We start from the raw sequence: 24591 nt of genomic DNA, 5'->3' as shown, positions 1-24591 counted from the left end.
AATTAAAGAAAAAAGAAAGACGAAAAATCACTGTACCACCCACACAAAAACAAACATAAATGCACACATACACATAATTCAAGTAGCAGCAGTACCTTCACATCCTGCAGGTAGATTTTTACCATGCTCACTTTCTCCGATTCTTCAGTAAGCTCTAGCCTGCTGATGTTAGCAAACTCTGCCAGGGTTGTTATGATGTTGAGCTTATTATTAATAATCTGGCTGATTCCATACTTGGCTCCCACCAGCAAGGCAACATATGACTCTCTGTCCTGTAGCTGCAAGAGGAGGGTGGATTAGCAGGCAATCTCCACTAAAATCTAAATAAAAACCTATGTCCACCTGTTATGCGGAGGTGGTACATTCTTGTTCATTCAAGCTGGGGACTGGCCCCAAAGCTTATCTTTTAGGAGTCCCTTGCCAGTTGTGGGTGGTGGTTTCAGATAAGCTGCTCCCAACAGCACTACAGAGCTGGTTGCTCGAGTTGCTGGCCTCTTCTATGGTTGGGGGCACATATGGGCTGTGGGCTTTGCACTAGGCACCTATGCAGTCAGTGACAGTGTCATGTGAGCTAAGCCTTACAGGAGCTGAGCAGCCAGGCTGCAGAGCATCAGCTTGGAGGTTTCATAGTTTCATTGTTGGTAGGGTTGGAAGGGACCTGAGCAGATCATCAAGTCCGACCCCCTGCCATGGGCAGGAAAGAGTGCTGGGGTCAAACGACCCTGGCTAGGTGATTACCTTGCATCCTTTTGAAGACCCCCAGGGTAAAAACGAGCACCACTTCCCTTGGAAGTTGGTTCCAGATCCTAGCCGCCCTGACTGTGAAGTAGTGCCTTCTGATGTCTAGTCTGAATCTACTCTCGGTCAACTTATGGCCGATTCCTCATTACTCCCGGTTGTGCTCGGGGGAACAGGGACTCTCCCATAGCCTGCTGGTCCCCCTTGGCCAGTTTGTAGATGGCCGCCAGATTCCCTCTCAGCCTTCTTTTGTGGAGGCTGAACAGGCTCTGGTCCCATAGCCTCTGCTCGTACAGCCTGCCTTGCTGCCCCCTGATCATGTAGATGGCCCTCCTCTGGACCCTCTCGATGCTGTCCACATCCCTCCTGAAGTGCGGCGCCCAGAACTGGACACAGTACTCCAACTGCGGCCTGACCAGTGTCGCATACAGGGGGAGGATCACCTCCTTGGCCCTGCTTGTGATGCATCTGTGGATGCACGACAAGGTATGGTTAGCCTTCCTGACTGTGTCCCCACACTGTCGGCCCATGTTCATTTTGGCATCAATAATGACACCAAGATCCTTTTCTGCCTCTGCACTGACAAGAAGGGAGTTCCCCAGACTGTAGGTATGCTGCTGGTTCTTCCTCCCCAGGTGCAGTACCTTGCACTTGTCAGTATTGAATCCCATCCTGTTCTCATCCGCCCATCCCTGTAACCTGTCTAGATCTAGTTGCAGCCTGTCCCTCTCCTCCAGCATGCTCACTTCTTCCCACATTTTAGTGTCATCCACGAATTTGAACAAGGTGCTTTTTACCCCCTCGGCCAAGTTGCTGATGAAGATGTCGAACAGTGCGGGCCCGAGGCCCAAGCTCTGGGGGACCCCACTGCCCACATCCCTCTAGGTCAAAAATGACCCATCCATCACCACTCTCTGGGTGTGGTCCTCCAGCCAATTTGCACCCCATTTGACTGTGTAGGCATCGACGTCACAGTCACATAATTTCTTAATAAGAATGGGGTGAGAGATAGTGTTGAAGGCCTTCCTAAAGTCCAGAAAGACTATATCCACCGCAACACCTGTGTCCAAGGATTTTGTGACCTGGTTGTAGAAGGCCACCAGGTTGGTCTGACAGGACCTGCCTCTAATGAACCCATGTTGGTTGCCCCTAAGCATGATCTCCCCTGCTGGTCCCTCACAGATGTGCTCCTGGATAATTTTCTCGAAGAGCTTCCCCAGGATCGAGGTACGACTAATGGGCCTGTAGTTTCCTGGGTCCTCCTTCCTCCCTTTTTTGAAAATGGGGACCACATTGGCCCTTTTCCAGTCCTCTGGCACCTCGTAAAGACATGCCAGGGGTCCTGCAATGACCTCTGCTAATTCCCTCAGCACTCTGAAGTGGAGTTCATCAGGTCCTGGTCAGGACCAGGTCAGGACCAGATCATCAGGACCAGGTGCAGAAGGAAGAGTTGCCTGGGGCTGGTCTCTCTTGCCTAAGGGGAGGTGGGCATTTTGTCCCACTCAGCCTGTACTGCAGCCTCCACAGTGGAGGGACTGAGCCCCAAGACTGTGCTGCACTTGCCAGGAATGAAAGCCAGCAGGCCATGGCAGGCATGCCTGGCACCAGGGGCCCAGGGCTACCCAGGACACGAGGGTCTCTCTTGCTTACAAGACCCATGGGGAAGCATCCCAACTGTGCAAGTCAGCTTCTCTCCCACTGCCAAGAGAAGGCCTGTTGGGAGAGGGGGACAGGTCTTGGACTGGTTTTATTGAAGGACATTCAGCGCTTGTTGTTGCAGGACTGGTTAGGCCCTCATTTATTTAACATCCCCAATTCTTTTTCATGATCCTGCTCCCATCCTGGAGGGGATGACCTGTTGTTTATCTTTGTGCTGGTCTTTGAGGCACCATACCGGAGACCTTTATGGTCCCAGAGCATCCACAGCTGCTTATCAATTTATACACTTGATCACTGGGCTGAACAGGAGTCATCAAACCCCTGAGGGCAACCAGTACAGCACTCCACCATCACCGTGCAGAGGGCCACATGTAGATTCCTCCCAGCAATGCCCTTCAGGTTCTAACTATATATATTTAAAATAGGAGACCTGCTCCAGAGCCAAATACCTGGTCCAGTGCCTCCTACAGCAACTGCCACACCAAAATCTAATGGAAGATGCATCCATTCATGGGATCAATGTTCTCAGCACACCTTCTCCCTCTCTCTCCCTCCCCTCTTTCTCCCTGCACCTCCCATACCTCCTTGGTATGCACCTCCAAGCAGGCAGAATGTAGACATGAAGAAGAATGTTGTCCTCTGAAGATACCTACTGCTTTCTACACTGTCTCACAAGAAAAGAGCAGTTGGAGAAGGTGGAATGGTTGCAGATATTAACAGTGTTGCATTCAGTTTACAACAGTACCCTAAGGAAGTTGGGAGTTCACTGATACTCTGGCCTTCATGCAGGAGGAGGGATTAGAAAACTCTCTCTGTGCAGTCACTCCTAGGGTAAGGCACTATAGAGGTGCTCAGAAAACAGGCTGACATGCCATGGAGAATTTAAACAAAAGTACATTTTATTCATTTCCATCAGAACTTTTTGTGGGATTTTCTGATTTTTCAGCAAAATATTCTAGTGCCCCCCTCTGTTCCAACAACAAAAAAATTATGTGTCTTCCCCTCTCTGTGAGAGGTTGGACAACTCCAAAGGAGTCTCTGGATGTGGGAGGATGTCATGGGGGGTGCAGTCCAGCCAAACAGGATGGCCTGGAGAGAAGATGAGGAGCACAGAGACCTGAGGTCCTACAAGGCATTGCACCTACAAGGCATTGTGATACCATTTGGTATTAACGCATAATCAGTACACCCAGTGTCAAGGGGCTGCAGGTGAAGTGAGTGGTAAGGCAAGTTTTGAATGAGGACAATGTGGTGTCTATATGAAGTTTACTAGCATCTCCTTGTCTGGGAGTGGAGGAATAAAGGTAGTGGAGGGAAAATGGGACCAGCAGATGGCAAATCCTGGTACTACTAACAGGCCAAAGGCCTGGTGGGGAACACAAACCTCAGTAACAGGTTATACCTCAGTAACAGGTAGCACTGTAACCAGGGTCTGAATTATGGGGGAGCCTGTGGGGGCTGAGCCCCCACATAAAAGACAAGAGCCCCCCTGTAAGATTTGAAAATCATAATGCCCGGGGGGGGGGGGGGGGGGGTTGGTCACTTAGGTGGACTTGTTAATCAGTGAACTGGTTTAACTTAGTGTTAAACCCCCCAACACGCCCCCAAGAGTCAAAGTATAATTTGAACCCTTACTGTAATGTTTACTTCAGTAATAAGCTTGTTTGGATTCATTGCTGTTAAAAAATCAGACATCCTGTTTTGAAGAAAGCTTACTTTAATCAAGAGGTGGCAGGAGTGTTGGCCATAGTGTAAGGCACAAAGTTGCTCCTAAGGCCTGAATGCTGCTGCTGTTTGCAAAGCATGGTAATGCAAGACCCACAGTTTGATGAACAGTTTCAGAGAGCAGGCTGATTTGCTAACATCATAATACACAAATATATCACACACATACCATTAATGTGGCGTTAAAGATTTTCCCGCCATACATTTTCAGGTCTCCAAGTATTTGCAGGTAGCACAGACGCACCTGTACAGCCGAGAGGACGTGCTTGGGTTTCCAAGAAAAGAAATATTGTTGAGAAAGTGACAAATGAGTCAGTGTAACAGGTCAGGTACGTCAGCAAAGGGGTTTCCATATTATTTTGTTAAAATTAAAGAGGTGCATGCAAGGTACAGGACTAGAAGGATTTGAGAGGAAATGCACAGAAAAACTACTTTTGACCTGATGGAAGAAGCAAGATTGGCTGAGCAATGTTGTTTATTGGGTGAATGCATAGCTGGGTGAGACATTAGACATGGTTTGGCCTGCAAAATGCACAAACGTGTTTTGTACCTGAGAACTTTCCTAACATCTCTCACACTGGCCCAATAAAATGTATTAGCCAACCCATTGCTTCTTGCATGCTCCCTGGACCCTCATGGCTTCACCAACATTTATGACCCAATATCTACCTTCTGCTCCACCGATCAACAGACAGACAGACACAAAACAAAGAGAAATCATAGCAGGCAGTGATTTTCTTCCATTGCAAACTGTGGAAGGGGCCCTGGAGCAGTATATCACTGGTAATGTTTTGCTCTGCCTTGCTGGAAAGGAACAAGCTCTGATTTCTCTCCTCTTTGGGGAGGGACTGGTATATGCCTGCAGAAACAGCACACAGAGAATGCTAAAGGCAGGGAAAATATCTACAACAAAGGGGAAGAGAGTGTGCGAGGAGGAAAATAAGAGGGATACAGCTGAGCCTCTCTCAAATGTAACTGCCATAGTGCTAGGACTTTGTGGGCACTTCTGCATGTGAATATTAATACAATGCAACAAACTCCGGCACATACTGTGCCAGAATTTATTGCCTTCTGGTGTAGTGTTTACACATGCGCTTGGGACCGCAGCACACTGAGTGGTGGAGTGCAGCCCCAGCTGGTAGGGGGCCCCCTGGGTCAGCCTGCCAGCTTGGGGCTGCTCTGACCCAGCTCAACGTCCAGTGGAGGGGCTGGCTGGGACAGGAAAGTGCTTCAGTGTGGGGCTAGCTGGCAGGCAACCCCTGCACTGAAGCACCCTTGCGCCCCAGCCAGCCCCATCAGCATCTACACATGCACTGTGGTGGAGTAAATAACTCCACATAGGATAGTATAGTATTTGTATCTGGCAGTACTAACCTATGATGGAGTTCATTAGTTTACTCTGGCCTAATAGCTCCCTATGTCTAGACTGGTGATGCTTTACTGTGGAGCTAATTAAGCAACAGCAGCAAGTGTCTTGTGTAGATGTTCCCTGTGTGGAGGAAGCTGGGGTAACATGCAAGGAAGCATGCTTGCACACTCTTGGCTCCCTGAAATGGGGATGGCTGGCTTTCTGCATGCTATCCTGCACACATGCAGTACAAAGGCTTTACCTTTTGTCTTGGATCCAGCAAGATTTGGTTCCTCTTCATGTGAAAGCTAATGGCTTTCTTGATGTCCTTGCCTCTCATGTTGCGGAGTAGAGTTGGAGATATGAAGTTTTCTATTCCCCAGTCCTTCCTGCCATAAAAACAGAGAAGGGTGTTATTGCTTAAATCTGTACTCTGGATTGAAGCCACAGAGCCTGGGTAAGGGTCTTAGGCTTGTGCCACACAAGGAGAAAGACTAGAGTATCCCAATGGTCTCTTCTGCCATTCTTAAAAACACTTTGCTTTGCTGAAAGGCTTGTTACATTTTAGCATCTTTTGCATTAATTTTTCTTACAAGTTTAAAATTATAAATGAAAAATTCCAAGGGAGACTACATTTATCACAGTGCTTATCACCTACTTATGAAGCACACAGTGAGGTTTTAAGTTGTTGTTTCTGTCCACGCATATATTACATGCATTTCGGTGTGTCTGACTATAAGCAGTGTTCCAGTGCCGGGGAGCGACACATGCCAGTCACACAGCTTAGTTGGGTTCTAACGTGTCTTAAGATACCAGTGTATGGGCTATTATTCAACAATCTTTTATCAATTTTCACTGATCAAGCTGGTTCTTTGGAATGACCCATACTGTACTAGCAACAAGGTGCTGCAGACTTTATCTGTCTAGGGAAAGCAAAGGCTATATCTGCCATGACCATGCAGGTATTATAAATTATACAGAATTACATTTCTGAGCCATGTAACAACTCTGACTGGCTGAGTGATGTAATTCCCTAGACTTACATGGTGATGATTGTTCTTTCTTAAAAGCTCCTTCATGCAAAGTCCTGCATTCTGGCTGGAGTAGCAAGTCTGAGCACTGGCATCTGCATAATCACCACATAGTCATTTGTCAATAACTGTACAATGATGTTTCCGACTGGCTCCTACATGCATGTCTGTATGATGCAAGGCCGAGGTGGAGATACACCATGCCTGGGTTTGGTCTGCTTGCTCTCAGACCAAATTAGTGTAGCTGCACAGTGCTGCACACATGCCCAGAAACACTGCACTGACATAACAACATTCCTTCAGCTGGGGGAGCAAGGCATAGCACTGCTCTGTGCCATACAGATATATCCTATGAATCTGTCGCTCCACTTGGCTACTGAGCTCAGGCTTCTCACTAGGTGTATCTGTAACAGGCAAGCTATAAGCAGGCTTTAATTTTTTTTCAAAACCCCACTGCTATCTGAGCAGTTTGGAAGGGAGATTAAGAGCAATGGGTGTTGCATGGCTACCTCAAATAGTTACTCAGCTACCCCTAAATGGATCAGCATAACCAACAGACATGGGGCAGAGACTGTCCCTACTTTTTGATTGGACAGTGCTTAGCACCATTACAAGCTTATTTCTGGGCACCCGTTATGTACTACCAGAATAAACACAAGCAATAAGAACAATACAGGGGATTCATATATAGCACACAGGCAGAGCATGTGTCAAACTAGCTACTTTGGTCTACTACCCATTCTAACCACATTAGGAAAGATTTACATAACACAGAGGGACTATAATGGCAGGGAATTTCCCACTTACGCTATGTATTTCAAGGACACTTTCTGGGGCTGAGCACAAGCATAAATCCGCTCTTGTATGTGCAGGGCTGCCAGGCGCAGGGCTACACTGCACTTCATCTCAACAGCAAACCTCTCTTGAAGCACATCGCTGCAGCTCTAGAAGGACACAGCTGGGTTAGCAAGGCAGGGGCAACAGACGCAGATGAGCCAACCACCTCCCAGTCACTGTAGGGGCAGGACATTGGCAGTACCTGTGTCTCCCCTACTTTTACCTCTGGTATGGTATAGGGTGTGTGTAGTGTGTCTAGTTTTTGCATTGCAGCTGCATGGGAAGGCTTGAAGTGGGGATTTGGGGATGCCTGTGACTGAACTCGGTGACCCAGGAGGCCTCTTCCAACCCTGTGTTCCCCAGGAGACAGAATAACCATGACATCTCTTTTTAATGAGTACCTTCAGTAGCACCTCCCATGTACCAAAGCACTGAGCTGTTTGATTGGACATCAAAGGCAGCTGGGTGCGACGCTGGCCACATAACTCCTTTGTGGGCCACTGGCTACAGCAACAGGCCTGCCTTAACCCTGCCAGTCCACGCAAATCTAGGCTGAGATTGACCTGTTGCCTCCTGCTTCTTGGACCTCGTTGGGCTCATTTATGAATGGCGCACGTGGCGAACAGGTCAACTCCGAGTTTATGAACAGGCTTGATTAGGATCAGTTAAAGCTGAACCTACCTAAGCTAAAACAACACACTCAGCATTTTATAATAACACATTTAGCTCTTAGTAGGCATGTCTACATGTGCCCCCAACTGCGCAGTAACCATCGTCACTGTATAGTCCAGGCAGTGCATAAATTGTTTCCGACCCTACTGCACAGTAGCTTGTTGCTACTGCACAGTAGCGTCAGCATTATGGTTCATGCCTGCCAACGCTATCTTGCCATAGCAATGTCACTGTAGCTCATTGCTATGGCATCGTAGTGTCTCGTGTAGATGCACCCACTGTCCACTGCACTAAGCTGTTTTAAGATCACAGTTCTGCTTAAATGGGAGGCTAAAGGCCTCAGTTGAGGAAGGTTTCCCCATCCTATAGGAAGCACGTGACACTAAACCTTCACCTGCAGATAGAGGTACTCGAAGGCAACCGGATCCTCCTGCAGGAGGTCTAGTGGGTCCTTTGGGATAAAGCACACACGGAGGAGGCACCGGTAGTCATGGGATTCCTTCCTCTGGACCACCTGGAACAGACAGAATGGACCAGCATCGAATAGTAAGGCTCTAATCACCCCCCACTCAATAGCCTGAACCTTGGCTAGCGAGTGCTGTGAATCAGTGCAGGTTGTTTACATAAGTGAATGAAGCAGTGGCCTCTGCTACAGAGGCTACCTCTCTAGTGACAGTGGGATGTTGCTAATGTTACATTTTCTGGGTATGTTTCTTTCATTCTGTTTGCTTCCCTTCCACACATTACATGGAGGCAGCTCCACTGCAGAACTTGGTTTAAAGCTCCACCTTTCAAATGCAATGATGCCTAGCTTTCGCTTAAGCTCACCAGGGTAAAACTCCAAATGACTTCAGGGTGCAGCAGACTTCTCTCTGATAACTCCTTTTGAAGATCCCAGCCTGGATTATTTATGTAGTCCAACATAAATGTTCAACCAGGGGTCATAGGAAAATAAGGACCTCCCCAAGGTCATTTAGTCCAGCTCAAGGCAGGTTCATCCCTGACTACACCATCCCAGTCAAGTTTTTGTCAAGCCTGCTCTTGAAAATTTCCAAGGATGGGGATTCCACAGCTTCTCTAGGTAGCCTGTTCCAATACTTGACCACCCTCATAGTCAGGAAGTTCCTTCAATCTCCAACCTAGATTTCTTCTGCTGCTGCTTGCGGCCACAAAGAAAAGCCATCTCCATCTTTAATCACCCTTCAGGGGTTCTAAGATTGTAATCAAATGCCCCCTCAGTCTTCTCTTCTTCAAGTTAGATAACCCTAGTTCTTTCAGTCTTTTGTCATAAGTCTTGCCTCCCAGGCCCCTAATCATTTTTGAGATGGGTGCCTCTAGCAGCAGGAAGAAACGTGCAGCTTCATATCAACCACCAATCTTTACTTGAGCAATGCAAACCCCTTTGACTGTCACCCATGGCAGTCTCCAGGGGCAGAGCAAGCTGCTAAGAATGTTTGTGCTGCATAGTGCTATTTCTGTCACCTCATCAGAACATCTGGGGCAGCAAATCAAAGCTTCAGAGCTGTCACTAGCTGAGGCACATGGAACATGTATAGGAAACAGGATCTGATAGCAATATATCTGTGGAGGCGTAAATCCCAATTTGGGTTTTACTTTTAAATGGAGTTAAATGCAGCAGAGCTGTCTCCGCGTTTCTCCCAGGAGGGCAGTCATGGCACTGGGAAGCTTTTGAAATGAACTGCACAACAAATAAGTTTCATAACCTCCATTGCCAGCACTGACCTGTTCGATGAGCTCATCTTCATGTAGAAGATAGAGCTTAGCAATGTTGTACTGTTCTTCCAAGACCAGAGCAAAGTGTTCGATGCTCTGGATGGAGAGCTTCTCTTTTAAGGTGAGAATTATGTCCTGGCAAAGACAAATGCAGAGAACCACATTTCAGTACTTCCAAATGCAAAAGCTGGGATGCTAAGCTGAGGGAAGAAGGTGCAGGTTCTCTAATGGGAAGGGTGGGATCTGACACCTCTCCCCAGGAACTTGTGGCAGAGCAGTGAGTTTTCTTTTGCCCCAGTCTGATCCAGACTAGGTGGGGGTGATGGGCTTCTCAGATCTGGCTGCTGCCTGGATATCTCCTTTTACTGACTTTTGGATACTACTCTCAAGCCTGAGTCTTCATCAGATCCTAATCTTGGTCCTGACCAAGGATCTTTTAGCTGTGCCTTAAGGGTCCTTTGTAGTTCATTCCAAGGAGCAGAGCCAGAGATGCAGAGTCAAACCCCTTCTGGCCAAAGGGTGCCCTGGAACAAGGGTGCTCAACCCCTGACCCATGGGCCAGATCTGGCCTGCAGGGCTCCACTAGAGTCCAGAAATTTGGCAGTGGCCGAGTGGCAGCATTAATTGCTCTTCCCCTGCTGCCAAATTTTGAAGCCCACCAGATCGTGCCAACGTGTGGTTGGATCTGGGCACATGGCTAAATCAGGCCACCTGTGAACCAATCCCACGCCATTCATTCAGCCTACAGGGCCAAGGTTAGACACCCCTGGACTAGTACCTCCCTTGGGTTTCCTCCTTCCTGAGTGAGTGCCCACACCACTAGGCTAATGAGCTAAAACATGGGAGAGCCCCGTCCTCTGGCATCTAACACCTGCTTGTCACGGGTTTTTGCTTTACTTGGACAGACACCTTTCATTAAGGGCAGGTCATGTCAGACCAACCTGACTGCCTTTTACGATCAGGTCACAAAAGCATTGGATGCAGGTGTTGCCATGGATGTAGTCTTTTTGAACTTCAGCAAGGCCTTTGACACTGTCTCCCACCCCATCCTCATTAAAAGACTAGGCGACTGTGGCATTGATGCCTACACAGTCAGGTGGATTGCAAATTGGCTGAAGGGTCATACTCAGAGGGTGGTAGTGGATGGGTCATATTCGACCTGGGGGGAAGTGGGCAGCGGAGTCCCCCAGGGCTCGGTGCTTGGGCCCGCACCATTCAATTTCTTTATCAGCGATTTGGACGATGGGGTGAAAAGCAACCTGTTTAAATTTGCTGATGATACCAAAATTTGGGGGGAGGTGGGCATGCTGGTAGGGAGGGAAAGACTGCAGCAAGACCTGGATAGGTTGCAGGGGTGGGCTAACAAAAACAGGATGCGTTTCAATACGGACAAGTGCAGGGTGCTGCACTTGGGCAGTAGTAACCAGCAGCACACTTATAAGATGGGAAACTCCCTTCTTGAGAGCACGGAGGCAGAAAGGGATCTTGGAGTCATCACTAACTCCAAGATGAACATGGGCCGACAATGCGAGGTCACGGTCGGCAGGGCTAACCGGACCTTATCGTGCACCCACAGGTGCATCTCAGGTAGGGCCAAGGAGGTGATCCTCCCCCTCTACGCGACACTGGTCAGGCCACAGCTGGAGTACTGTGTCCAGTTCTGGGCACCCCACTTCAAGAGGGATGTGGACAACATTGAGATGGTCCAGAGGAGGGCTACCCGCATGATCCAGGGACTGTAGGGCAGACCCTACAATGAGAGGCTACGGGACCTGAACCTGTTCAGCCTTCACAAGAGAAGGCTGAGGGGGGACTTGGTGACTGTCTATAAACTCACTAGGGGGGACCAGAAGGGTTTGGGGGAGACCTTATTTCCCCTAGCGCCCCCCGGGATAACAAGGAATAATGGCCACAAGTTGTTGGAGAGTAGGTTTAGATTAGACATCCATAAGAACTACTCCACAGTTAGGGCGGCTAGGATCTGGAACCAATTTCCAAGGGAAGTGGTGCTGGCTCCTACCCTGGGGGTCTTTAAGAAGCGGCTTGATGCCTACCTGGCTGGGGTCATTTGAGCCCAGTTTTCCTCCTGCCCAGGCAGGGGGCCAGATTTGAAGATCTACAAGGTCCCTTCTGACCCTACTTCTATGATTCTATGACACAGAGCCATGTATCTGCCTGGCCAGAGCGCACAATGTTAATGTTTATGTATCCACACTGCACATGGAACAGATTTGATAAAAATGGTAGTTATGTATTCAAGCACACAGAGGCTGCAATCAGACATTGCATTTATCCCAGGATAAATTGTTTTATCCTGGGACAAAGTGAAATCATACAGACATCTGTGTTCATTTTCCTGGGATAAATCCTAAAAATGTTTCCCAGATAAGAGGTAGTAAAGGTTTATCCTGGGATATTACAAAGTACCCTTGAAAGTTATCACAGGATTTCCTCATTAAATCAATGGCAGAAAAGCAGCAGTGCAATCAGCCTTTCACTAAATCCTGATTAGAAAGGTGATGTGTGTACATGCCAACCCTGGGATATTTCTGTTTCAGGACAAAGACGCAACTTATTCAGGGACAAACACAGCATCTATTCCTAGCCAAAGTGAAATGGGATCCTGTCACAAGTGCTTTGGTTCTCTGGTATATTACATCTATTTTATCTTTTGTGGAGATGCAGATTAAAAATAAATTAGTAAACAATGCAACCCTCATACCTTCACAGTGGTGGTGCTCTCAAATTTGAAAGCCTTGGTCTGTCCATTTTCCAGGTACACCTTGAGTACATTAGGCATGCACAGAAGAGAATTCCCCTGCATAGCAAAAAAACAAGAAGAGTCAGTTCCCACGTGCTTGGCTGCAGTGAACCAGGCTGCTTTAGTGTTCCAGAACTTGCTGTGGTGACAATTTGGTAACACAAAAAATATAGGTATAAACGAAGAACTTTCTCCATATGTGGCACCTTAGCTTTGTTTCATGGCTACATTCCTGGTATGAAAACAAAGGATACAAGAGGCACCAATAACAGATTATTTCTTCCTTCCAGAAGTCCATTGAGCCATATGGTCCCATTTCTATTTGGGTACCCAAGAGACAAATGCCTCATTTATGGTAGTGACAGTGAGCTGAAACTGTCTTGTCTCATATTAGGTCATATGTTCAGCTGGGATAAATCAGTGTCTCCATTGATACAAGTGAAGCCATGCCAGTTTTCCCCATTTGAAGAGCCAATCTGAGGACGCCTGGCTACTTGCATAAAGCATTGCAAATGCAGCCCACATTTCTGCTTGGACTCTCTCTCTCTCTGTCTATCTCTCTACGTCTCTCTCTCTCTCTCCCTACATCTATATAGAATTTATAGACAAATTAAAAAACATACTTGATGGTTGAAGCTACAATCAACTCATGAAATTATGATGTTCCACTCTTTGCAACTGCTGTAGTTTACAGTTCTGTTGGCCCAGACAGGTTGATAATTTTATTCCCTGTTGGCAGGATCTTGTAGACTATTTAAAAATTAATTCTAAAAATAAAGGGCCAGATCCTCAAATGATATAAATGTCTGTAGCTCTACTGACATTGGAAACAAAAATCCAATTTACCCCAGCTTACAATTTGATCCACAGCTTCCAAATATACCAAAATACACTTACTGATACTGACCTTTCAGTAACCCTTGATGACCTGTCTTCTGCATATAGCTTGGCCATATGGATATAAACAAAATTTATGCTGGCAAATGGAGGTTTGAAAGCATTTGGACTCATCAACAATTTATGCTCTAATTGGAGTTTCAAGTTGCAGCTGCATGAGGGAGCTTTTGGGCTTTTTCCAAATGGCGTTTAGCTCAGTTAGCAATGTTCCATTAGGATGACAATAGCAGTACATTTCCTGAAGAAGTAGGCTGCACAATTGTTGGAATTGTACTAAACATTTCACATATTGTAATCTTCCATCCCCATTTTCATCTAAAAGGAGGGACAGTTTTTTTGATGGGAACATAAAGAGACAGTTGTCAGGGCTGAACATTGCTTTTCCAGAAAGCAGAAATGTACTGTGAGTTTACATCTTCCAACTATGACTGGTTTGCAAACAACCTACTTACTATGATTTTACTTTAGAGACTCAATCCAGTTCTGATGTGCATCTAATGACTTAACTCTTTTGCTTACTATAGAATATATAAGTATAGGCTAATTCCATTTTTCCTCAGAGCATGCAAGGAGACTACTGATTTAGTTGTGATTTCAATTACAACATTAATGGCTTAGGAATGTATTGATTCTTCTACTATTTATCACCCTGAAGAGTCCAGAGGAAGTGTGGGCTATAACTTCACAACCAGGACTCCTGAAAAGGAAGGAGACTGCTGTCATCTTCAAAATTAACCTTGCACGAACAGGATGCTAGCAAGATTTAACATCTTGAAAGTAAGAGCTCAGAATGCTTGCAATTAATTTAGAAAGAGTTTAAGTTCCTCTATTTTGTTTCACATCTTAGCCCAATTCAGGACAGTGTTTAAGCATGCAGTTAATTGTAAGTACATGTATAAGTGTCTTGATAGCAAACAGGACATAAACACATGCTTAGGTGCTGAGCTGAACAAAGATGCTTTCCAGAATCAGGATGAAAATCTGGTTAGAACTTCCTCAGTGGGTGCTGAAAGCTCAGGACTTCTAGGGACAGCTGGTTGGAAGGAAAAGGTTTCAGTGTGCAGGGAATCACAGTTAACTGGCAGGCTAATCAGTAGGGAGAGTAGCATCCTTGTCCCATTTGGCTTGGTTGACCCTCTCCTGGGCAAAGGACAAACCATCAGAACAAGAACAAGCCTCCAAGAAGAACAGAGGAGACAGAGAAAGGACTAGAGATGCCTCGGGAGTTAGACTGCAGCTGGAGTTGGTCAGGCAAAACGACCAACCTGCTAGCAACATGTGCTCCCTGTCCTGCTGTGCTGTCTGGGAATCACCAGGTCAGCCAGATCAAAGAAGGAATCAATTTTCCAGCAGCACTTTTATCTCTGCAGAAAGGACTGGTTACTACTGTTTTCACTGTTTTGAGGCTGGGTTTGGGAGATGGAGACTGGACTTCATTCCTGGAATCTCAGATGGCATCCTCTCTACCTCCTAGGCCGAGTGTAGATAAAATTAAGCATATGTGTGCATGACACTTTAAAGCAGGCTAAATGCTTTTGCACTGCTCTGATGGTGTTGGTGTTTGCATGCGTTAGTGGCATATTGCACATTAATTACAGCCGCTGTAGCAAATTTGGTGGTGTAACGCACCTTAAATGACTTGGGGCACAGCAAACTCTGAGGAGTTTTAGTTTGCTGCCCCTACAGCCGCAGAGTGAAGTACCAGGCTCTGTGCAGCTTAGGGGCTCTGCAGAAAGCCTTACAGGCAGCCTGGCAGCAGCCTGGGAAGGCAGTCTGCACCCAAGAAAAGTGGCAAGCCTGATCTCCTCCTCAGGAGCCTGCCTGCCTGCCTGAGCTGCGCGGGGACCTGGTGCTTCGCTCCATGGATGCGGTGCCCCTTGGGACCGCTCAAGCTGGGTGCCTGCAAGTGGGTGCCACCGGCGGGGTGGGGACCACTGCTGTGGAGGAAGCACCAACCCCCCTTGCAGCCCGGGGACCACTCCGCCTGCTGGCAGCTCACCCTCCCCTCCCTGCCACCGGAGAGGCAGGTAAATGCTGGGTGTGTGCACGACACAGGGGTTTAAAGGGCCCTAAATTGAAGCACTGTTTTTAAAAACCCACTTCTGCTCAAGAACAGGGGCCCACTTTAATTTAGGGCCCCTGTTTTGTCTACACACACCCTTGACTGGTTAGAGAAACTCTGTGGCTGTGTCACTCTCCATATAAGAGAGAGATGGCATAACATATTTAACTTAAGTAAATTTGAAGGGAAGGAAAGCAGGGAGAACATCATGCCTGAACAGTCACTGGCAATGACTGTGTTACAACACTGCACTGACCTGCGAATGTCCATTCACCAGCACCTCCTCAGCAAAACGCACTTTGACGGGATTTGTTTTGAGCCTTGCCCGCTTTTCTTCTGTCAGGAATGACGATTTGGGCCCACCCTGAAAAACAGCGGCACTGTATTTGCAATTGATTTTACTGTGACTGAACATGAAAACCAGTGGCACGTGCAGTAGGTCTCCACGATCTAAAACAGTGGGTCACAGTCCTTTGAGAAACATGCAGCAATTTAACCAGTGCCAGCCACGCCATACAGTGAATACTAACTCCCATTTCACTGGTCTTGTGCTAAATTGTAATTGATTTGAGACTGCTTCCTAGCCCCACAGGATGAAACTTGCCAACCAGGGCCTGCCACTGATTGGGACACTGAAAGGTTAACCATATGATAGTGGAATAGGGACATACTTAAAGCAGTGGCTAGCAACCACTGGCCTAGAATTCAAAGGTGTCACATGGACACAGAGATGTCTTGTTTACTTGTCGATATCGCCTAACAACCAGCTGGTCAGTTAGAAGATTGCCGATTTATGTAAATGCCCCTACATTTGCCTTAATTTCAGAAGAATCCTTCAAAGGTATATCTATCTACAGTACATGCTAAAATTATTCTGCAGCCACACCCCATTATGAGCCATTCACTTCTAGGCTTTTGGGAAACCTAAAAAGTTAACGCAGTGTCAAGTGTCATCTCTGACAAACAGGTATGTGTTCGTGCCAAATCACCGTTCTCTTTTACAAGGTGACCATTCCTAAGAAGATGGGATGGGTGAAAAGGGGCACCCATCTGTCACTAGCCACTTAATTGATTTGATATGGTGTAGAAACTCCTGTGTGTGCTGCTCTGTTCCCATGAGACACTCAATAAATATAAGCTCTTTTCAGAGCGGCCTTGTTTACTGGAGAAATACCATTTATAGGGAAGGAAAAAATGTCTTTTCTCCAGCTGAACAATGTCATCCTCCAAACTGGTGGAACCTGTAGAGTATCTTGCTGACAAGAATCACACTCAAAAGCAGACACGGTGGAGGGTGCCCCTTTAGAGGCCCACATATCTGAGATAGCCCTGCTGTCATACTTTCAACAAGAGAAAGGAGACCCAAGAGAAGAGTGGAATATCCATCAAGCAGGCAGTACCTCTCAGCTGAGAAGTGGGGCAAATGACAACCCCAAGCAACCAAGGCTGATTTGGGTGTTTGTTGGTATCCTTAAAGTGACCTGCAAAGGAAAAACAAAAAGGGGGTTGTGCCCTGTTTCCTGTTTATGATGCATGAAGACCAGTGAGGGGTTCTCTTTCCTCCTCTCTTTCAAAAGCAATCCCTTTCAAATTCTTTCTTTGCTTATTTTTAAACATGAGGCATTCAAGTCTTGTCTACCCCACTTTTTTCTGGAGGACATCATGATCAGCTAAAGCACTGGTAGGATCCTCAGGTCCAGGAAACCATGGAAGGGAAACTATTAACTGAAGAGGGAAATAGTCGTCTGTTCTAGGTATTTAAGGCATTGGTAGTTCAGTTTGGTTTTATTAACACCTGATTAACACAAACATCAAGAAATACTACAGAAAATATTTTTGTTGAAAAGATTTAACCCTTATCACATCTTCAAGAATGGTTAAAATTTGAGCCTGAGACCTCCAAAAAAATCGTCCAGCAGAACAAGGGGAGAGGAAACTTGACATTTTTGTTTTGCAAAAGTAAATCTTAGAAATATAAGCAGAAACAACCTAGCCATTTGAGGGGAAAAAAATTAAAATCTTTCAGGACATCTTCACGCATCACAAGAATCCGAAAAAGCACAAGCCCATTTTTGTTCTTCCTTTGCAGCTCTGCATTACAAACCCACATTAAATTCTGTTTGGATGAATACATCCTGGGAAGCATTACAGCCTTTTTAGGGAACTTCATGTGACATGAATCAGCTATCAGCCCACACATTTTAATACAAAACCATATTTTTTTTTCCAAATCTAGGTTACATACTTAGTGCTCAGCCTCAAGGAAGACATGGGGGCTTCCTGATTTAGGAGGAAACTAGAACTGCAGAGACTTACAGAACCACCCAAGATGAGAGGAAAGAAGATCAAACATTTAGTAGCTTCAAGCAGCAAGATCTGAGATGTGTTGTAACCAGGACTTTCAGGATTAACATTCTCTCCTTAAGGTGCAATAGATGATCATACAGGAGCCTGGAGAGCAATGTTTAATCTTCCAGCTGATGCCAACAGCTTCAAAAGGCATGTGGACCCCACTAGAGGGTTAAGAGAGCATCCTGTGAGAGGGTGCTGACATGAAGGACTGCCCTCTTGATAGCCCCTCAGGACACATGCTGAGCTCTCCCTAGAGAAGACCGCAGGGCCGTGCTTGGAAACACAGACTTCTGCACATCCATAAGAGGCCAGCACTTCCCAGACAGAGCTGCAAAAATGTTTCTCCCTGACGTTAAACCAGCATTAAAGCTTCTCTGAAGAGTGCCAGGTTCTTCAATTAATTTTCTCTGCACCCCAAGGGATGCTGAGATGCCATCATCCCTGCAGGTTCAGGATGTTACCACATATGTACCAGGCCTGGCTGGCCCATCAACACCTCCAATACACCCCACCTCCCAGTTCCAAACTCCAGACAGGTGCCTGGGCTTTGTCACTATAACACAGCCACTTCCCCTGAGCCAGCCTTCTCCCATTTGCCCCCTGAACAGTGCCACGCGGGGTCTTGCCTGTATGCAGAAAGACGGGTGTGTTCAGCCAATCTCTGCAGCATCCTTTTCCAACCCAGGGGATCAGCAAGTGCCAATTAACAGTGCTTGGGGAAGGAAGCTCCCTTTCTGCCCTAGGGGCTCTGGGACAGTGCCTAATAAGAAAGCCCATAGTGCTGCCCAAGGGCTAGGAGCTGGATGGTGACTGTGGAGGGCAGTGGTGAGCAACAATATGAAAGTATGCGTCTCCCTGACGATGGCTATTCCCTCTGGCAGGCAGCTCTGCTGAGGTCAGTGGTTTGTGGGAAGGTGGTCCACATTACAGCTTTCTTAGGCAGTACAGTTGTAAGCAGGGTGTCTGCAGGTATGACTCTGAGGGGGAACATCAGGCCCCCTGTGAGTGAGTAACATCTCCTTTATGGCTTTTGCTGTAACTGCCTGCCATTAATACCCAGCCTCACAAACTGAACATGGGCCATCATTCTAAGCCAGCTCCAGCTCCTTCCCCCACCAGTGGACTCAGCTCTGCTCCCTGTCTGTGGGGAGCAACTCTAAGGAAAGTATTGAAAAACATGATTTACCGAGGTGCATCGCAGAACGGTCAGCAGCAGCTCATCTCCAGATTCCCTGTAACAGACATAAATATTATCAGCAGAGCTGGGGAGCAAGCAAAATGCTGCCTTCCACCCAAGAACCAACACTGCTGGCTTCTGCTGTGCACAAAGCCACTGAACCCATGGGATTTTCTGTTTTACACACTCTTGGGAGGGAACAAAGGCTTGGCAATGGTCACAGAGACGCCTGGGGACATGCCCTATTCTTTAACCCAGGAGAATGACTTTAGCAGGGAGGTGCCTTTGCCTGTGAGAGGCAAAGTGACATTAGCTGGCTCTATGAGTAACCTTGGCTGTCAGTGTTTTCTATCAGGAGTGTTACATACACTCAGAGTGCTGCTGTCTCCTTTTTTACAAAGCCAACTGCTCTGCACCTCCAGATGGACTAAGCATGTTCAAATTTCACAGCCTCTTTGTGATCAGTGCATATTTGTGCATGCACAGTACTTCATGCTGTGAGGTTTTGGTTGTGGTTCCTACGCACTGCCGTACAACCAGAGGCATAGCAAGGCATCTCCATGCTCAGGGGAGCTGCAATACACAGGACAACACCAGTTTCCTAGATGGTTGTGTGGTCCACTGCTGCTGAAGTAGCAGCTATTTGTGTCCCTACATTAAACTGGCAGCTGGGGTTACATCTCCAATTGCCCCCCCCCTCCCCCTCAGTTATGCAACTGCAAATATAGCATTCACAGTCTCTAGTACAGCTGTGTTCAAACTCATGTGCCCATAGCACACACCTATCTCTAATGCACTATGCCTGGAAACAACATGGATGGAATCCATATAATGTAAATCTTTATCTCCCACCACACAGACAGGCCCATACCTTATTATATCAGCTGCTTTCTCAATCGAAATGCCCTCCACAGCTTCACTATTGATCTTGAGTATCTGATCGCTGGGCAGAATCTTCCCATCAGCTGTGCTTCCTATCAGAGATCAGTGTCAAGTGAGTACTCCAAGCAGCTCCTCTCTGGCTTGTGAATGAATGGACTTCTCTCTGTCTGCAGTACAGTACCGGGTATCCTATAGTTTGGACACCAAGAGCAACCTCTCTCCATCCCCTCCCAGCCCAGTCTGCATATGGAACTGGCTGCTCAAGGCTGAAGGAGACAGCTGGCATGGGGAGAAGAAAGCTGCTAAGATATCCCTCTATCCCATTTTTTGGCTTCACAGGGGAGTTTTTGGGCAGGGCCAGGCTCAATTCAGTGTTCCCTTTCCTTTTCTGCTGCTCTTGGCTAAGTGATCTGGGTGGGGAGAGCTCTGGATGGGGACTCTTACACCTGGCCCTTTTCTGTGTAGGACAAATTTTCCTGGCCCCTAATGACAGCTGACAAAAGACCCACGGATACTTTCATCCTGGGAACCAGTGTCTAGGCAGCTGAGACTACAGCAGGGGAACAGGAGCCAGTTTGGGTTGAAAAGAACCAGGAGAGACACATTAGTAAGAAGGCATGTTGTTGTGCTTCCTCATGAACACTGGACCAGAGAGGAAGGGTGGGGGAGGGATAAGAAAGGACCCAGGGAAGAGCCATTCGCTGAATATGTTCTCAGAGCAAAAACAGTGGGGATGAATGTACTGGTCTGCTTAGGTTTAAGTCATATTCATTCAAATTTGACACAATTCAGAGGTAGACTTCACATCAAACCTGTTTACTTCAGGCAATGAACAAGCAACCATAACTCTGGTGTCTAGTGACAGCAAAGGAAGACCAAAGTAAGATGAAGGCATCTGAGAATATGGGGCTCCATTTTATCTTCAATTTATTTTAAAAGTCACCATTCTTTTCCCTGTTGGGGTAGCACCATGGGGCAGAAGTAAAGTTGTTTGAGTGCCTCAAGTTTGTATTTCCATCCCTTTGTAGGTTTGTATTTCTTTTAAGTTTAGTTTTAGTATACCAATGGCACACCTGTCATGTATTTTACCATTATGTTAAAGCCCTGAATTCTAAGACTTTGTTTCATTTAACAAAAGCTTTTGTCTTGGCATTTTCTTATGTTTTTCTACATTAATCTTCATATTAAACAAGTTTAGTTTAATCTTCATATTAAACAAGTGCCCCAGAGAGAATGATACCATGCAATACCTCCAGTCATTTGTAGAGATGGGGTATATACCCTAAATCCTTGTTATCCAAGGACTTCAGAGCAGAGCAGAGCAGATTCAGCATAACTGACTCTTAGACTCCCCAACAATGGCCAACATGACCCTTCTTGCCACAAGACAGTACAGCACATCTTTAACTCTGAGGCTGTAGATTAAGGCCTGTGGATGCATTACATGATTCTGAACCAGGTCAGAATGACAAGTGGGTTGTCATTTGCAGAGATCTAGGAGTTCAGCCCAGAACAAAGGCTATGTAACACACAGGGAAAGAAGAACTGCCAACAACTAGGAAACTTTTTTTAAAGCATTTGATACCAGGCAAACCTGAAGCTATTAGGAGGGTCTGAGGGTGAGGGGCAGGACACTGCTTCCTGTTTTAGCACACCTAGCTTCAACTTGTGGCTCTGCTACTTCTTATGGAACCTTAGTCAAGTTGCTTCCTCTGACCTGTGCCTGTTTCCAAACTGGAGAAGATGTGGGGGATGCTCCCATAATTTTCAAGGTGTTGTGAGGTAAGCCCACTCACCGCTGCACAGTGCTCAGATGCAGTGGCAAGGGCTGTGCTCCCACCTCTCTACTCATACTTATTACCTGAATAACAGATGGATCATGACAGTGGCTTAGCTAATGTTTGCAAAACACAGAAGGTGAAAAATGCTACATTATTAAAATGCAGCTTTGGTCTTTCAATTCTGCACCATAGAATAGACAGAAAAAGTGTGAAATTTTGCACCACACAGACATTTGCATGACAAAAATATTCAGCCTTCAAAAACAATCCCAGACAAATTATCAAATAAAAGAGAAAATTCTCCAAAATTGGTTTAGCTGAAGGTTCCACATACTTCTGACTTACGAATTAAGAGGTAATGGATAATAATAGATATACTTTGCAGTTCTGTACCCCATGTTAATCATCACAGTTTGATGATTGAGTATTATCCCCTTTTCACAGACAGGGAAACTGAGTTACAAAGCAGTTAAGTGACTTGGGGCCCCTGGCCAAGCAATGGTACCATCAAGGACCCTACCCAGGGCTCAGGTTTTCTACAATGAGTATGCATGATTTGTGCATGCAATTCATCCAGCTGCCAACAATCATATCATTTTAAACTCCTAGCCCAAGAATTTTGAGGGTACTCTCCAAATGTCAATATTTACAATCAGGATTAATTATTCTTCCCCTTTCCATTTTTCTTTTTCACCCCCACCTTCAGATATGAGTTAAGCTCTGATGTGCATTTGGTCTGTCTGTAGCTGGCCAATATACATCTCTCTGTTACCATGCTGACAGTTTCTACAGCAGTTGGGGAAGCAACAAGGGGTTGTTGCAGTGTGACAGCTCTAAAAAAGGATGATTTTTAGTTACATTTCAAAATAAAATGTTTAAAAGAAGTTTACTTTTAAATACCTCTTTCCTGCATATTTATGTATTTCCTGCAGTTACCTATGTAGGATGGTTATTAAGAAGGCTACCATCCTCTTAAAGTCTTAGACTTAGACTTATCTGGCAGCTTTGAACTTGAAGGACCTCAAATCACTGCACACATCAAATAAACAAGTCTCTCATCTGTGGTAGTAGAGTCCAATGGTTCACCTCACATTCATTATTCAAGGAGGCGCCCTGTGGCTTCATAAATGTATGAGTTTACCTCAAAGATGCTGGGCATACAGAAACATGTCTGCCAAGCCATAGAAGTAATGGTTAAGAGGCAAACTACTGTGCAGATCAGTAATAAAATATGGCTCATAACATCTATTCCCAATATGCAGAACAATTAGCAGATCCTTCTCTTCAGTCACTTCTTTGAAAAGGAGGGAGCCAGCTCACATGGCAAACAGATTTCCACAGCAGCAGCCACTGAAGACTCAGGCAGGGACAGAGGAGGTGTTGGACTATCCAGTTTGGAGTTCATGTGTGGCATGTCTACCCTGTCTCTGACCTGGGTGGGGGACTGCACCAGGAAAACATGCTCTGCCTGTTCACTTCTGCTCCATATATGCATGGCCAGCACTACTCCTAAACCACTTAGCTTCATGTCTACTTATTGCTACATGCCTGGCAAGGGTGGCCACTGGCCATGTTACATGTAGGACTAAAGGGGTGGGGTGTGTTTTCACACATGCACCCACTCCCCCAATGGGAGCCAGTGCAGACAAAGCCAATACAGCAACTACTTTGCTAACAATAATGGAGAGAAGGACTGGTACCACAGCCCAACAGGCAAACACCCCTGCATGCTGGAGGAGGTCAGATCTAAATCCAAGTTGACTGACATGGAAATAACCTGAGAAGGATATATCAATACTACAGGGAGGTGATCTGGCGCGGAAGCACTGATGTCAGTATGGTGTGGCCTTGCCAGACATTCCTGGTTCCTTATTCAGTTTACACAGATTTTACATATGCTGTTCCATGCTCTTGTAGGGGAGGGAAGAAGATATTCCTACCTGCAGCAACTGATGTGATAGTGAGAGGCAAGTTTGGTGATATCTCAAAGCCATAGTGACCGAGAAGCAAATCCTTATGGATTGTGACTGTGAGCTTTACCCGGGTCAGGAGTTGGTTAATGCCATCAGATGGGATGTCCACCACAGATGTTCTCCCCCTGCAGATTCAGTGAGAGTGGGAAAGAAAGCAGGGTGTTAGTATCAGTTGATGCAATAATGATTTCTAAGAGCTTCTGGAGTGGAAGTAGAGAATGGTCAAGGTGTTTACCACAGGTTGGTGTGAGTGCAGGGGGCTTCTTACACAGTGGGAATACCTACAGAACTTTAAAAAAAAGAGTCTTCAGAGAACTGTCCTGACTACTTCAGCATGATCAGAGACCAGGAGCAGCCCCTCTACTCAACACTGTCTGTATGCTCAGCATGGAGGGTAGTTAAATGCAAAGCTTGGAAGCAGCAAAAGAACACGTCTTAGACATCTGTACAGAGCATTAATCTGGATGCTAGGTGCTGTGTCTTGGTCACCCCCTCCTTCGGAGCAGGAGGATCCATTGGGAGAAAGGAGGGCCCTGTGGTCTCAGTGAGCAGAAGCCTCAGCATGGCTTCACCAGCTAGAAAAAGGTCTGCAAAATGGAAGGGACCTCTGACTCTCTTCTGAAGCCCTATTCCAGGTCAGGAGGAGGGAGCAAGAACCAACCATGCTAAACAGGGACTCTGCTCAGTGTCACTGGGGGAGCAGCTCTAGAGCCCTTTCTCCCAGCTGGTAACCACCCAGCCAGCATCCCAGAGTGCAAAGAGTCCAGCTCATTGAGCTGTGGTGTTAAGCTGCGCAGCTGACTCAGCTGTAGCTGAGCAAAGTGAAGGAAGAAGGAGGAGGCCAAGGATCCTCTACCTCCACCCTGAACAAACACGTAACCTCCTCTCCATTTGTTCAGTGGGGAATGGGAGAACGAGGGAGGCTTGGGGACACCAACGGACACAGTATGAAAGCAGATGAA

General features: G+C 46.5%; 1 protein-coding gene across 2 annotated transcripts in view; it reads right to left on the bottom strand.

Moving 5' to 3' along the window:
• The window catches only part of FRMPD1 (FERM and PDZ domain containing 1), a 77135-nt gene that overhangs the window by 10334 nt on the left and 42210 nt on the right, over positions 1-24591 (bottom strand). For both annotated transcript variants that reach the window (XM_059724509.1, XM_014610325.3), the window contains 11 exons: positions 23597-23754; positions 19865-19967; positions 19003-19048; positions 15721-15828; positions 12467-12562; positions 9754-9879; positions 8405-8524; positions 7309-7445; positions 5733-5859; positions 4292-4387; positions 96-278 (listed from right to left, as the gene is read on the bottom strand). In XM_059724509.1, the coding sequence (XP_059580492.1) occupies positions 96-278; positions 4292-4387; positions 5733-5859; positions 7309-7445; positions 8405-8524; positions 9754-9879; positions 12467-12562; positions 15721-15828; positions 19003-19048; positions 19865-19967; positions 23597-23754 (1300 nt within the window). The remainder of the gene's footprint in view (positions 1-95; positions 279-4291; positions 4388-5732; positions 5860-7308; positions 7446-8404; positions 8525-9753; positions 9880-12466; positions 12563-15720; positions 15829-19002; positions 19049-19864; positions 19968-23596; positions 23755-24591) is intronic.

This window comes from Alligator mississippiensis, chromosome 3 (genome assembly GCF_030867095.1).
Source record: "Alligator mississippiensis isolate rAllMis1 chromosome 3, rAllMis1, whole genome shotgun sequence".
Classification (NCBI taxonomy): Eukaryota; Metazoa; Chordata; order Crocodylia; family Alligatoridae; genus Alligator; species Alligator mississippiensis.
The sequence above is the reverse complement of the archived record's forward strand: the minus strand, read 5'-3'. Positions and strand labels throughout refer to the sequence as shown.